This window comes from Narcine bancroftii, chromosome 1, assembly GCF_036971445.1.
Source record: "Narcine bancroftii isolate sNarBan1 chromosome 1, sNarBan1.hap1, whole genome shotgun sequence".
Lineage (NCBI taxonomy): Eukaryota > Metazoa > Chordata > Chondrichthyes > Torpediniformes > Narcinidae > Narcine > Narcine bancroftii.
The window spans coordinates 318,925,789-318,942,299 of record NC_091469.1 but is presented as its reverse complement, the minus strand read 5'-3'; the positions used below and the strand labels follow the sequence as shown (position 1 = coordinate 318,942,299).

At 37.4% G+C, this 16,511-nt stretch overlaps 1 protein-coding gene across 3 annotated transcripts in view; it reads left to right on the top strand.

Annotated features, from left to right (window-relative positions):
• Positions 1-16,511, top strand: part of pik3r4 (phosphoinositide-3-kinase, regulatory subunit 4) — a 98,630-nt gene that overhangs the window by 51,201 nt on the left and 30,918 nt on the right. For all 3 annotated transcript variants that reach the window (XM_069906799.1, XM_069906782.1, XM_069906791.1), the window contains exons 12-13: positions 1,817-1,982; positions 7,938-8,102. In XM_069906799.1, coding sequence (XP_069762900.1) covers positions 1,817-1,982; positions 7,938-8,102 — 331 coding nt within the window. The remainder of the gene's footprint in view (positions 1-1,816; positions 1,983-7,937; positions 8,103-16,511) is intronic.

The following is a 16,511-nucleotide window of genomic DNA, read 5'->3' as shown; positions in this document are numbered from 1 at the left end:
TGGCTTTTCAGTGACTTTAATTTGGAGAGATACAAGGTCCTTTATCCAGTTTGTTGAAGTTACTTCCATCCAGTACTTCCTGTTTCCTTCAGATATTACAAAAGGCTCAGGAGGAGATGGGTTTTTGAAGCATGTTTCTTTCACGTGGATATATTTGGACAGTCATGAGAAAGTATACAGTAGTGCCCTGCAACTGATGATAATACAAGGGCTACATGAAGCTTGTGCCTACCAGTGGTTATTGTGAAAGAATGTTGCCCAGTGTTCGTTACAAAAGATCCTTTGGAAGGTTTTTCTCAGAATTAGATGGAACTGTAGAACTACTTCTAAAAACAGGTTTTTAATAGTTGTACTCATTTAGTTGCTGTATTCATTAAAATACAGTTTGTTCCAAGTTATAGATGTATACAAGCTTGCTCAAAGATTATGCCGCAGTTCGATATAGTGTTAACAAATTAAAACCATTTCGTGTTCTGAGACACACATTCGCCACTACAATTTGACTGTACCTACAGATTAGAAAAATTACTGGACGGCGGGGACAGCATAGTGTTGAGTGCACCGCAACTACTGCACCAGTGACCCAGGTTCGAATCCAGCACTGTCTGTGAGGAGTTTGTGCGTTCTCGTGACCTGTGTGGGTTTTTCTGGGGCGCTCCAGTTTCTGCCCAATCTCCTTAAAAAAAATACAAAGTTAGTGGAATTCAGTGGCATGGATTTCATAAGCTGGTAGAGATTTCTAAATTTTTAAAAATTTTATATAAAATATAAAAACTATTCAAATAATGGATGTTTACACTCATAGAGACATTTTAACCTTTATCAGTCCCTTTGCGACCTATTATAGACAGGAAGGGTTTAAGATGATATGGGCCAAACACAGGCAGATGTGTCCTGCTTTATTGGCGCTTTGATTGGCATGGAGAAACTGGGTAAAAGATTGTGTCTGCTATAAAACTCTGTGTGTACTGGTGCTAGAGTAAAACAAAAGTGATTTATTTTCAAATATTTATGTAGTTTTTCCTTAAAAGATCATTATTTTTGCTGTTTTATGTCTATTCTTGGATATATCATGCAGCTTGAATATATGCAGTTTTAATTTGATGAATAACTAATTTTTGCTGCTCAAATTGAAATTCATTCTCATAATCTATGTATACTTTTTAAGAGTCAAGATTGAGAAGTTGTACACATGTTTCCGATTATCTGAAATTGCTTGGGATCGGATATTTTCGGATCAGTGAGAAATTGCTTAGAATCAGCAGAATACTTGTAACAATGATTAAGCTGCAAGAAAAAAAATGATGCAAGGTTTTTCAAGCATGAAATAAGGTATGTAGGACTAGATGCTAATATCCCTTATTTCACTCCTGAGACTTGCTGCCTAGACCTTGCGGGGTGGCCAAGTGAGAGGTGTCATCTTCTGAGTTATCAAGTGGGCGCCCTTCTCCCTCAGTGTTTCGCTGATAGACTGATAGACCCATGACACCTCCAAAGGGTTCGGCAGTGGGTCCCAGCATCCCAGGCTCACCCTCGAGTTGCCCTTCACTCACTTGGAGGCCCAGGTGGAATCTCTTCATCCAGAGCCAAAAAAGCATCGTGATCTCTGCTTACAAAATGCATAAATTGAAGAAAAGATCTTTTCAACTTTCAAAATTTCAGATAACTAAGAATTTTGGTGAAGTGGTTTTCAGATAATCGGAAATGTATTTATTTAATTTGAAGTTATTTGCATTTAGTGTTCATAGTGATATGCCAGTGAGGAGTGAACTATGCTGTGGGATTGTGGCTCAGTGTAATTCTACTATCTGTCAAGGCTGGCATCCTAAAGGGCTTCTGGTTGCACATATCCATGAACATAAATCAGCAGTAAACAGGATTCGGGTGTCTGATGAACATTCAATTTTTGCAACCTGCTCAAATGATGGGACTGTGAAGATCTGGGATAGTCAGAAGATGGAGGGAAAGACGACAACCACAAGGTATGGTTACAATTCTTTGGGACATGTGCCCAAGCTTTTGAGCTTAAAGGATACAAGATATTTTAGGGTAGGACAGTTGACAACACTTACTTGTACATCACTCTCTGGAACTGACGTCAAACACTTGTTTAGCTATTAAGTAAAATGCCTTAAATTATAGGGTACAATTTGCCTCTAATTCTTGATAAGTAATCAAGGGCATAAATTTCTACCAGATCTTTGATTTGGTAGAGTGTTAAACACCAAGGGAGATCTTCAATAGAGGATTGGTATCTGCTTTCGCATTAAAGGCCTGAATTTGCATTTGCTCTGGTCATAAATTTGAAGGAATTGACCTTTTGCCAAACCTATACCACCTTATTCCCAGTTTTCTTGTACACCACTCTTATTATTCCTCTGACAATCACCTAACTTCCTCCTCCTAGGTCTTGTTTTCTCATTGCCCTTTCTTTGCTCCCCACTATATCTCTCTGCCCCCACCCCAAGTCTCTTTGACAAGCTTGCTTCTAGCCACCACTGCTGATGCAAGATCTGAAACCTCCTGTCTAAAGTTGATGGAAGTGAACCCCACATTTTCCCCACTAAACATCTCACTTCCTGAATTTGATCTAAAATGGGTAGGGAAAATGTAAATTTGGTCAAGCCTCTCTGGAAGGTCAATTTAAAGTTCTTTTAATAGTTTATTGTGCTACCATACAATTATGCTATCCCCTTTATTTCAATGTTGTTTTAATTTTAAAAACTACTCACGTGTGCAGTTCTTTTTGTAAATTTGAAAATGATACGGATTACTCTATTTGCTTGTGTATTGATAATCAAATCCATTCCCCTAAAACCACTAAGTACAAAATATATTCTATTAATCAGATAAAGAATATCTGGAGACCAGACAGCATCAACAGATAGAAATGTTTCTGGTCTGGAGCTTTTATCAAGAGTGCAGGAAAGCTAGTGATATGCATATATAAAGGGGGAAAGAAGCTGGCAGAGGGGCCAAGAGGTGACAGGGCATAAGGGGTGAGAGGTGACAGATCAATAGGAAGTGGAGGGGGGGTGTGGAATAGAAGGCAAGTTATAAAGAGGCTGAACTAATACAGAAGTAGGTGAAGAATAGATGGAAACTGGAACCAAATGGGGCGGGGGTTACCTAAAATTAGATAAATCTATATTTATGAAATCGGACTTAAGGCTGACCAGGAGGAATAGGGTATGTCCTTCTTCAAATTTACCTTTAGCCTCACTGACAATGGACAAGGCCAAGAACCATGTCATTGAAGGAAAGGTTGGAGATGTTAAAATGATTGGCTACAGGAAGCTCCAGTTTAGACCCACATCAGAGCACGTGAAGTTATTACCCAATCTACGTATTGTCTCACCAATGCAGGGGAAGCCGCAAAGAGTACACTGAAAGCAGTAGACTAGATGATGTGGATTTAAGGCTGTTTTATTTTGTTTCATTGGATGGACACGAGAGAGGATGTGTAGGGACAGGATTTGCATTTTGTGTTTACAGCAGGAAGTGCCTAAGGGTTTGGAAGGGTAGATGGTGAGGGAGAATAGTTTGGGGAATCTTTGAGAGACATTCCAGCAAAGTGTGGGGGGGCGTGGTGGAGAGGGGAAGATGTGGCTGGGAAAGGGATCATGCTGAAATTGGTGTAAGGCTAGGAGGATGATGTGTTTGAAGTGGTGCCTGGGGAGGGGGCGGGGTGGTAAGTGAGGACTTGCCTGGGATGGTGAAGGAGGTGGGGTAAAAGCTAGAGAGGAGATGTGGGTGTGGGCTTCATCAATGACGATCTTTAAAGAAAGAGGCCATTTGAATGTCCTGTAGTGGAAGACCTCATCCTGGCAATAGATGTGGTGAAGGAATTTTGAGAAATGGATGGCATCCTTGCAGGGCTCAGAATGGGGAGAGCTATAGTCCAGGGTAGTTGTGAGAGTCAGTGGGATTTTTTTTTACATATACAGCATGGTATCAGGCCATTTTGGTCCACGAGCCCGTGCCACCCAATTACATTCAATTAACCTACAACCCCGGTGCGTTTTGAACAGTGGGAGGAAACTGGAGCTCCTGGTGGAAACCCATGCAGACACAGGGAAAGTGTACAAACTCCTTACAGACAGCACAGGATTGGAACCCCAGTCCACTTGCGTTGTAACAGCGTTGTGCTAACCGCTACACCAACTGTGCCTCCGGTTTGTAATAGATGCCCATGGATAGGTTATCCCCCTACACTACTTGGGGCATGGCCAGGTTCTCCATCCAGGTTAGTCTCTGCAGGAAGGCTGACTAGCATCTGCAACAGTATCTGGGAATATAGGCAGTAGTAGCAAGTAAGATCGACTCACTAACTTGCTGCTCGAAGCGGATGTGGAGTATGTTGTGCTCATCTGAGAGGGATACATCATTGCCTCTAATTCTGCCTGACTTGCTTTGTCACCTGTGATAGCATGTATGCCTGTCACAATCGATGGGTATCTATGAGATTCATCTGGGACTCTATCTTGGGCCCTATGCTTCCTTTTTGGCGTTGCGAAGGTTATACCTAGATTTCTTGTAAAGATCAGGATTGCCTGATGAACACCTCAGACCTGCACTTCATTTTGGAATGGATCTCCTAGTTCAGCCATGGTTTCCAGTTTAGGAAAACTTGCATGGTCATCTGCGAGTAGTCCTCTACACACTTGCTGATGTAGTCTGTGATGGTAATGGCATACTTTGTTTGGTTTGGCTGCTGAATTTTTGAATGTGGATCAGTCTATCAACTCAAAGCAGTTGTGTAGCATATCATCTGTTTCCTCAGGCCAGCACGGTATAACTTTCCTTAACAGATCCTCGGGTTTCAGATTCCGTCTTTTTTGTAAACAATGAGAAGGTGCATTGCCTGATGTATGTATGTTGAGCTACATACATCCTTTCTGCAGTTGTTTCAGAACCTCCAGAACCCTGTCAATGTTTTGATCCTCTCTTCTATCCACCTCACCCGTCTGGTCTTGGACACGTCTTTGCCACTCCCTGCCCCATTCATGAGCATTCTGCACACCATCTAACCTCAAGGTCTCATACTCTCAAATCTTGCCATGTCTTGAGCTGCCATTTACCCACTTTCCATCCCATCATGGTACTTAGATTTCTGCTGACCTCCTACCAATGTTTCCTCCTCAATCTCCACTCTACAAAGGTGATTACAGATGGAATTCACTTGCATCTGGGCCTGTTACAAGTTTGAGATATTAGGTTTGGAGTTATTATTAGGCCAAACCATGAATTGTTGTGAATCATAATTTGGAAATCACGATTTCCAAATCACTTATTTATCAAATATTTTTTGGTTGTGGAAACACAATTTCTAACACTTTTTGGAATATTTCATTTTTGATTTTCACAGACTCGTATAAATTCAAACATACAATCTCTTCGAATATCCAGAGTCCGCTTTTTAATCCCCCCTCTTCCCACCTTCTCTTGCCCTGATACAACCAAGAATAAAGTCATTTAAATTATACAGATAGGAGAAACCCAAATACTGGTGGGGTCAACAACCCCTACAGAAACCTAGGAAAAAAGTCAAGGAGAGAGGAAAAAATATCCAAGGTAACTGAATAATCAAAGGTAAGGAGTAAAAGGGAAAACAAATAACTAACAGAGCCTGTCGCCTGCACTACGTCATGAATTATTGATCCCAACCGTTTCTCTGTTGGGAAGGATTGTTTCATTATCCTTATTACGAAGGGGAATAATCATATTTGTAGACCCATAAACTGCAGATAGGGTTGCAAAACTCTAACAAATGTCATATTTCCTTTTTAAATTGTACATGATTTTCTCTAGGGGAATAAAACTCTGTATTTCCATATTCCATGTGTAATATTTAATCGGGAGTCAGACTTCCATGTGTACACTATACATTTCCTAGCTAACTGCCAAGGCAACCTTCACAAAGTGAATTTTGTATTGAACAGTTTTAAACATTTTCCCCAGAAGGTACAATTCCGGATTTTGTGGAAAATTCACCTTTGTAATTTTTTTCAGAATGTGCCCCCAGGTCCTCCCAGAAGGATCTCACCTTTGTACACAGCCAGGTTGAGCGAATAAAAGTTCCAATCCCTGCACACACCTAAAACACATTTTTGAGATTTCTGGTTTAGATTTATGTAGTTTTTGAGAGATGCTTGACCAACCTGTACCTGGCATTAATAACAGCTGTCATGCAGTCCAGACACCGATCTGACCAGGACCGCTCACTGACTGTTGTGCCCAAGTCTGTCTGCCACCTTTTCCTCCGCCTGTGTAAGCTTGGCTTTGGGCTCTCATTTTTTTTGCATATTTACATTAATATCATTTGCAATTTTTCCATGTCACCACAGTGCTTGGTTCATTTGGGATTACTGGAACCTTTTTCCAAATATTTATTTCACAATATTGTAATTTTATAATATTGTAAAATATTTGCATTTAAAATTTTCTTTCTTATTCGTCTAACAATATTTTTTGAAGTAACGTATTTTTGGCTAATTGAGGTTTTTTGTTCTGGAAAGGCCTCTTTTACATTGAAATTTGACCTTTTTTTAATATACTGCTTTTATAATGTTATTATTCTGTTATTATACTGTTGTATACTGTAATTATTCTTGGGTTGTAAGAATTCTTAAATTAACAAGTGCACAGCAATATAGCCCAAAATATCATTTTTTTTCCATCCAAGGAAGTCAAATAACTTAAATTGTTGGCTTTAATGTTCTTCTAATCTCGACTGGAAAAGCTTCGATTAGAGAACACACTATTTGTTTTGTTAGCCTACAATGCAGTAGCTCGATATAATTTTGTATAGCTAGGATGTAGTTTAGTATTTCAAGAGGTAAAACTGTGAAATTGGTTACTCATATGTACTTTACATTGTATTCTTATGTAACAGTGAAAGTGTGACCTTCAGCCTCTCTCACATAATCAGCTATTCAATTAGGTCACAACTGATCTGCAACCCAACTCTCTCTACTTGCCGTGGTTCCATAATCTTTAATATGCTTGACCAACAACAAGATTCAATGGTCACTTACTTAAGAGTGTGGATGAACAGAGGGACCTTGGGCTCCAAATTCATACATCCCTCAAGATCGCCACACAGGTTGATGGGATAGTTAAGAAGACTGATGGGATGTTAGGCTTCACTTATACGGGGGATTGAGTTCAAGAGTTGAGAGGTCATGTTACAGCTCTACAAATCTCTGGTGAGACCACGTTTAGAGAATTGTGTTCAATTCTGGTCACCTCATTACAGGAAGGATATGGAAGCTGTGGAGAGGGTGCAGAGGAGATTTACCAGGATGTTGCCTGGATTGGAAAAGAAGTCTTATGAGGCAAAGTTAGCTGAGCTGGGACTTTTCTCTTTGGAGTATAGAGGATGAGAAGAGACAATAGAGGACTACAAGATTATGAGAGGCATAGATAGGGTGGACAGCCAGCATCTGTTTCCCAGGGCAGGATCAGCAAACATCAGAGGACATGAGTACAAAGTGAAGGGAGGGAGGTTTAGGGAAGACATCAGAAAGCTGTGGGCACCTGGAATGCCTTGCCAGGGATGGTGGTGGAGGTTGAAACATTAGGGGCATTTAAGAGACTTTTAGACAGGCACATGGATGGAAGAAAAATAGAGGTTTATGAAGTAGGGAGGATTTAGTACATTTTTAAGGAATATATGGGTCAGCACAACATCGAGGGTCAAAGGGCCTGTTCTGTGCTAACATTGCAGTTATGAAATTGTTCAATTAAAGTAGCCTCTACAGCTTTCAAAAATAGATGGCAGGTTTCAATTGCACTTTGTGTGAAGGAATACTTTCTTCCGATATTCAGCTGAGAGTGAAAGTTTCAAGATTACTTTAGATGAAGCAGAGTTTTGTTTTTTATTTATCTTGAACACATTCAGTAATGCAATTTATTTTCTCAATTTGTCATTGTAGATCTATTTTGACATATTCACGAATAGGAGGAAAAATCAAAACTTTGGCATTCTGCCAGGGCTCCCACTATCTGGCGGTGGCTTCTGACATTGGAACTGTCCAGCTCCTAGGAATCGAAGCCAGTAAACCACCAAAATCTCCAAAAATACATCCCCTCCAGAGCAGGTATGTAATTGAATTTGAATATTTACTTTTTTTTAATAATTATTTTCTGTAAATCATTTAAAGTTAATTTTGGGCATTTAATGATGAGATTTTTAAAAATAAATTCATTAAAAATGATTATTTATTTTAATTCCTTTTTTATGAGATGGTCTTGCATGTCTGATCACCTGTTGCAGCAAGGACTGTGTGGAATGGTTCTGACCACAGGGGTAGTGCGAGGGTTGTCTGGCTCCAACTCAATTTGGTTTACATATTTAAGTCTAAGCAATTTTAAGTAAATTTTAATTTCTAATAGTTCATTATCTAAATAAATATTTGTACATTTCACTCAGTCAAATGTTTAAAACACATTTTTAAAATTGTGCACTTTAGAATCTGATAATTCTATCATGGCTTTCAGCCAGTTTGATAATGTGGATGGTAGATTCTCTGGTCTCTTTAAGGCAGTGGTTTTCAAACTTTTTCTTTCTGCTCACATAAATAATCACTATGCCATAGGTACTCTGTGAATAGAAAGGGATTACTTAAGGTGATATGTAAGGTGGGGGGGGGGGGGTGGGGATGGGAAGAGGAGGTTGAGAACCACTGCTGGAGACCCAATTGTTACTGAAATATTTTGCTTGGGAAAAATTGTCATTGGCCAATTTCCTTTGGAGTTTTGAAACTGTGCATGTAACAAGACAATGAGGAATGATTAAAACTCACTAAATCACAGAGCACCTATGGGAGAGGGATTACTTAAGGTGGTATATGAGTGGAAAAGAAAAAGTTTGAAAACCACTGGTTAAAGGTGATGCCTGATACCATAAGAAGTTGGAAGAGATTGATAGATGTTTGTAGCTAATTTTAGTTTGAAGTAAGTAGCAAACACTGTCACTTCAACATTTTTTTTTGAAACTTTATTTATTAATTTTAACATATGAAGAAAGTAAGTAATTCACGTACAGAAAAAATACAAAATAAAGTAATACAAGTACAAAGTAACATAGTTACTGCTTTGCGGAAACTGCCAAAATGTTTGGCCTGGAAGTCAGCCTGAAGAAAACTGAGGTCCTCCATCAGCCAGCTCCCCACCATGACTACCAGCCCCCCCACATCTCCACCGGGCACACAAAACTCAAAACGGTCAACCAGTTTACCTATCTCGGCTGCACCATTTCATCAGATGCAAGGATCGACAATGAGATAGACAACAGACTCGCCAAGGCAAATAGCGCCTTTGGAAGACTACACAAAAGAGTCTGGAAAAACAACCAACTGAAAAACCTCACAAAGATAAGCGTATACAGAGCCGTTGTCATACCCACACTCCTGTTCGGCTCCGAATCATGGGTCCTCTACCGGCATCACCTACGGCTCCTAGAACGCTTCCACCAGCGTTGTCTCTGCTCCATCCTCAACATCCATTGGAGCGCTTTCATCCCTAACGTCGAAGTACTCGAGATGGCAGAGGTCGACAGCATCGAGTCCACGCTGCTGAAGATCCAGCTGCACTGGGTGGGTCACGTCTCCAGAATGGAGGACCATCGCCTTCCCAAGATCGTGTTCTATGGCGAGCTCTCCACTGGCCACCGTGACAGAGGTGCACCAAAGAAAAGGTACAAGGACTGCCTAAAGAAATCTCTTGGTGCCTGCCACATTGACCACCGCCAGTGGGCTGATATCGCCTCAAACCGTGCATCTTGGCGCCTCACAGTTTGGCGGGCGGCAACCTCCTTTGAAGAAGACCGCAGAGCCCACCTCACTGACAAAAGGCAAAGGAGGAAAAACCCAACACCCAACCCCAACCAACCAATTTTCCCCTGCAGCCGCTGCAACCGTGTCTGCCTGTCCCGCATCGGACTTGTCAGCCACAAACGAGCCTGCAGCTGACGTGGACTTTTACCCCCTCCATAAATCTTCGTCCGCGAAGCCAAGCCAAAGAAGAACATAGTTAATACAATACCAATCTCAGCATCTCCCCTAACAACTAAAAACTAAGACTAAAAAAAAACTATTTTTAACCTCTAAACCCCCCCCACCCCCACGATAAAGAGTGAAGAATTAATACTATTAGTATAATAAAAAGAAATAAAAAACATATATCTTAAAAAAAAGATCGATATATATATATATAAAAAACCCAAAAAAAAATTAATTATTAATTATTAATCCAAAAAAATTTTACTATATAAGAATATATATGAAAAAACAAAAACACAAAGAACTTAAACGAAAAAAAAACAACTAATAAAAAAAACTAAAAAAAAAGAAAAAAAGAAAAAAAAGAAAACATATATATAGAAAAAATGTATAATAAAAAAAGGTTTTTTTAAAGAAAAAAATGATTAATTCAAACTTATTTAAATTGTATATAATCAATAAATGGGGTCCACTTTAACTCATAAAAAGACATCTTATCGTATAGAAAAATACAATATGAAGATTATATAGATTATTAAATACAGATTGAATACCTTTCCAAAATTGTTGTAACCGATCACACAACCAAACAGTATGTAAAAAAAGTACCAGAAACCTGATCACAACGAAAACAAAGATCTGACTTACTAAAACCAAATTTTTTAAATTTTTCGGGTGTTAAATGTAATTGATGTATAAAACTATAATTAATCATCGCCAATCTAGCATTAATCAATTTTCGAACACTATTACGGCAGAGTCAGACCAATCTTCTTCAGTTATTGTTAAACTTAAATCTTTTTCCCATTTCATTTTATCTTTATCCCAATCTATTTTACTTTCACTTTCCAACAAAATACAATACAAACCTGATATATAACCCTTTTTTGGAAATGAGAGCACATATTTCTCAAAATCAGTTTCAGACAGTATACCTGTTTTACAAAAGATCTTAACTGATAATACACAAATATAGAATAACCACATATCAAATCTCTTTTGCAATTCTACAAAAGAACAAAAATGACCTTCTAAAAAACAGTCAGATAAATTATGTATTCCTTTCTCCTCCCATTGTTTCAAAATAGTATTAGATACCGTGAAAGGAACAAGTTGATTATTATATAATGGTAATCTTCCCGACCACTTATTTTTCAATCCCATTTTATGTAATTTACTTGTCCATAAATTCATTAAATGTTTCAATATTGGTACATCATAAGTTCATAACAAATTTTTATTCCATCGAAATAAAAATTCATTCGAAAATTTTTCAGAAATAACTGCCAATTCTATCTGTGCCCAACTTGGCGTATCTTGTGTGGCCATTAATGCGCTAAGAAATCTAAATTGAGCTGCTTCATAATAAAATTGAAAGTTAGGTAGCCGTAACCCTCCAACTTGAAAATCTCACATCACTTTTTTCAACGCCACCCTAGGAAATTTTCCTTTCCACAAAAAATCCCTAATTACTTTATATAAATCCTTAAAAAATCTTTTTTGTAAACAACAAGGAATTGATTGAAATAAATATTGTATACGAGGAAAAATATTCATTTTTATAGTATTAATTCTTCCTAATAAACCCAAAGGTAAATCTTTCCATTTAACTAAATCTGCCTTAATCTTCTTCATTAAAGGAAGATAATTAAGTGAATATAAATTTTGGTAGTCAGTATTAACATTAATTCCCAAATATTTAATTTGTTTCGTCCACTTCAAATTCGTAACATTTCTAAACATTGAATAATCATCTTTACTAATTGATAAAATTTCACTTTTAGTCCAATTAACCTTATAACCAGATAATTGACCATAAACCTCTAAGGAATCTTGAACTGCTGGCAGAGAAACATCAGGATCCACCAAATACAGCAAAACATCATCCGCAAATAAATTTATTTTATAATCTTCATTCAAGACTCTCATACCTTTGATACTATCATTCTGACGTATTAATTGTGCTAGAGGTTCAATAACTAAAGCAAACAAGGCGGGTGATAATGGACATCCATGTCTAGTAGATCTTGTTAAATTAAAGGATTCTGAAAGCAAACCATTAGTAACAACTCTAGCTTTCGGATGATTATACAGAGCCCTAATCATACCAATAAATGAGAGACCAAACGAAAACTTTTCAAGTACTTTAAATAAAAACTTCCATTCTACTCTATCGAATGCCTTTTCTGCATCCAATGAAACCACCATTGGATAATTCTTCTGAGATTTAGATCTATTTATCAAAGTAATTAATCGTAGAATATTATCCGAAGCATACCTATTTTTTATAAAGCCTGTTTGATCACGATGTATTATCTTTGGTAAATACTGAGCCAACCTATTAGCCATAACTTTAGCCACTATTTTATAGTCTACATTTAACAAAGATATAGGACGGTAAGAGGCTACCTGTAAGGGAACTTTATCTTTTTTTGGTATAACTGTAATTATAGCATTAGAACAGGACTCAGGTAATTGAAAAGTATCATAAAGTTGTTGTATTACATTCTTAAATAAGGAAGATATATCAACATAAAAAGTCTTGTAAAACTCAATAGAAAAACATCTCCACCAGGCGCTTTTCCATTTGGCATATCTTTTATAGCCATTTCAATTTCACTATCCGTAAAAGGTTTATCTAACTCTTGTCTGTCTTCTTGAGATAACTGTGGTAAATTAATATTTTTCAAAAAAGAGTCTATTGCATCTTCTTGTATCTCTTTACATTCAGTCAAATAAAGTTTTTTGTAAAAATTACAAAATTCATCGTTAATTTCGTTTTGTCTAAAAGTAATACCCGATTTATTTCTAATAGCTGGTATAATCCTAGATAACTGTTCTTTTTTTAATTACCAAGCTAATACTTTATGAGCTTTCTCACCCCATTCATAAAATTTATTTTTTGAACGATTCAACAAACATTCAAATCGATATGACTGTAACTTATTATACTTCAACTTTAAATTAGTTAATTGGATCTTTTGGAATTCAGTAGCTTTCTTTTGAAATTCTTTTTCACAGATTGTTATTTTCTTCTCCAAATCCTCAGTTTCTCTAACTCTCTCTTTCTTCAGTTTGGATGCATAACTGATAATTTGACCTCGTAAAAAAGCTTTCATTGCGTCCCACAAAACAAACTGATCAGAAACAGAGTGAACATTATTAGCAATGAAATCCTCAATTTGTTTTCTCAAATAAACAATAAATTTGGGCTTTTGTAGTAACATAATATTAAATCTCCATCTTAAAGTATGTTGTGTAACTTGAGAACTTTGATATTCCAGTAATAACAATGAATGGTCCGAGCCTAACCTTGCCTTATAATCCACAGATATAATCTTATCCTGTAAATGTGCCGAAATTAAAAAATAATCAAGTCTTGAAAAAGAATTATGTCGAGAAGAATAAAAAGAAAAGTCTTTCTGTGTAGGATTAAATCTACGCCAAATATCAACTAAATTCAAATCTTTCATCATATTATCCATATGTATCGCCATCTTAGATTTCTTAATTACCTTTGGATACTTATCCAATAACGGTTCTAATACCATATTTAAATCCCCTCCAATCATCACATTGGATTAGCTTGTCCCAATAATAAAGATATTTCTGTAATAAAAGCAGTGTCTTCAACATTTGGAGCATAAACATCAATCGAAGTCCAGGCTTCATTAGAGATCATACAATTCAACTTAAGTAGTCTTCCTCCATTTTTCTCCTCGTCTTGCAATTGAAACGGTAAATTCTTATGTACCAAAACCGCATCTCCTTTTGCCTTTGAATTAAATGAAGAATAGAAGACTTGTCCAACCCAGTCCCGCTTAAGTTTCAAATATTCTTTATCTGTCAAATGAGTTTCCTGTTAAAAGGTCACATCTACTTTAAATTTTTTTAAATAAGCAAGTACTTTCTTACGCTTTATAGGATTATTCAAACACTGAACATTAAGAGAAGCAAATTTAAATTTCGACATGTCTTACAAAAAACCCCAACTCTTACCCCCTTACCCTCTTTTAATACGATCAACAAAAAGAAAAAAATGAAAGAAGAGAAAAAAAAGGAAAAAAATTTTTTTTTGTTAATAATACAAAAAAAGGAAAAAAAAAACGGTAGGAGGTTAAAAATACCCCCTCCCGTCTAATCCGTGCAATGCAGTAACTCCCAAAAAAAATGGGTGTGAGAGAACTCACACGTAGCAGATGACTTTCAGAAAATAGTGCCTATCCAGTTCTCTCCCCCAACTCTCACTTCATCTTAAACTAACATCATCATTATTTAATATCCCTTTTTTTGAAAAAAAGCATTAGAAAAAAAGGACAACTCTTCTTTTAATCAGCTCCAACTTCCGAGTCACCATTACGACCATTCCTTCTTGGAGCACAGCTCTTTTCTTCCATCTCTTGTCTCCTTGGAGATCGCGGCGGACTATATCTCTGTTGAAACTGAGTGATTGGCAGCTCTTGAGGAAATGCTATAGCTTCCTTTGGAGAATCAAAGAACTTTGGTTGGTAACCATCTTGAAAAACCTTCAAAACAGCTGGATATCTAAAGGTTGCCTTATAACCTTTCTTCCACAACAACTCTTTAGCAGGGTTGAAACATAACCTCTTGACTCAAATCCACATAGAAGAAAACTCGATTATTTTGAATCATCAAGGGTGATTTTCTCTGTTGTGCATTTCTAATAGCCAGTCCTAAAATTATTTCTCTGTCATAATAATTCAAGCAACAAACCAAAACAGGTCTTGGACTTTGACCTGAAATAGGTCTTCTACGCAAAGCTCTGTGAGCACGTTCCAGTATTATACCTTCCGGGAAATGTTCTTGACCCAGCACCTGCGGAATCCATTCAGTAAAAAATTTTCTTGGGTCTGGTCCCTCCATACCTTCTGGCAAACCAATAATCTTTATATTGTTCCGTCTGGATTGGTTTTCCAAATAATCAATCTTTTTCACCAAATTTTTATGTTGAGTTTGTAAGTCTTCAACCATTTTGGTCACATCAAGAACTTGATCCCGTATTTCGTCTATATCTTCTTCAAACGAATTAAATTTATCTCTCACTTCAAGCTTAAAAGCTCCAAACTCAGCCATCTGTTGAGAATGTATTTTCACCAGGGTATTAAACCTAGTACCAAGTTCAGTCATAATCTTGGATAATCCCTGCATTGTATAAGATAATTTAGATTCAAGATTCACAAGAATCTTTTCAATTGGAAGAGATTCTGGCTCAACAGATTCCTGCTTCTTCTGAATAACCAAAGGATCTTCTGTTCCTTCCTTCATTCTAGTTGCCTTCCTTGTAGTATGACTGTGTGTGGAAACCCCAGCCACAGCCTCTCCAGCAATGACTGGAGGACGCTGGCCAGGGTTTTCCCCAGTCCATAATGTATTAAGTTCTCCCAGTACATCAAGTTGTATAGGTTCTTCTATCTCAAGAGGTGCAGTTTGCAACGCCACCACTACAGTTGACAAATGCCTTTCCCCAGCCGGTGTTTCAGCTGGTAATACTTCAGCTGGTGATACTACAAGCGGTTCATTCATAACATTGCCGTCAAATGCTACTGCGCATGTGCGAACCTGAGTAACTCTTTGTTCTAAAGGCTGTTTGCTGCACTCTTTAGGGGGCTCTACCGATGTAACATAGAGCTCTGCATCCAAACACTGTACCTCTCTCCCGGGATCCATTTCACGCTGAGTCCCGGTGCCTTTTCTATAGGTAGGCTCCAAAACTTGAACTTTTGGAAAATGTAGTTTTTTGATGATCTTTTGTTGTTTTTTTTGCTCTTTTTCCCCAATTGTACCATCAGAAGTTAAATTAACAGCACTGAAGTTATCTAAACTTTTAAAGAATTTTAATGGGCATTTCTAGACAAAACAAGGCACGTCTGATCCTTACGCCATCTTGCCACACCCCCACTCACTTCAACATTGAAGACAAAATTCCCTCTGGTTATTCTGCATGTTTACATTTATTTTTGACAGGCTATGTCGCAATGTCGAGGTGTAATTTGAAGATAAAATGATTCCTTATTCTATTTAACTATTTCCTCTATCTTAGTAAACAGCATAACTTGAAACCAGAAGTAAAATAATCTGAAAAATAAAAAAAATTGCAGTGACTGCAGGTGCCTGGTATCTCACTATTGAAAATAGTATTGGTTGTCAATCAAACTTCACTTTGATATCCAGATTTTAATTTTGGCAGAGTTTAATTGACTTGCTCTTATCTGGGCTTCATTACCTTTTTACCTTGTGGTCTATAACAGTGATTCTCAACCTTTTTCTTCTTTAAGCAATCCCTATGCCATCGGTGCTCTGTGATTAGTCAGAGATTGCTTAAGATGATATGTAGGTGGAAAGAAAAAGTTTAAAAGCCACTGTTTTAATCATCCCTCATTGACTCGTTATGTGCCCGGTTTCTGAACTCCAAAGGAAATGGGCCAATGACAATTTTTCTCAAGCAAAATATTTCAGTAACAATTGGCTCTAGAGCAGTAATTCTCA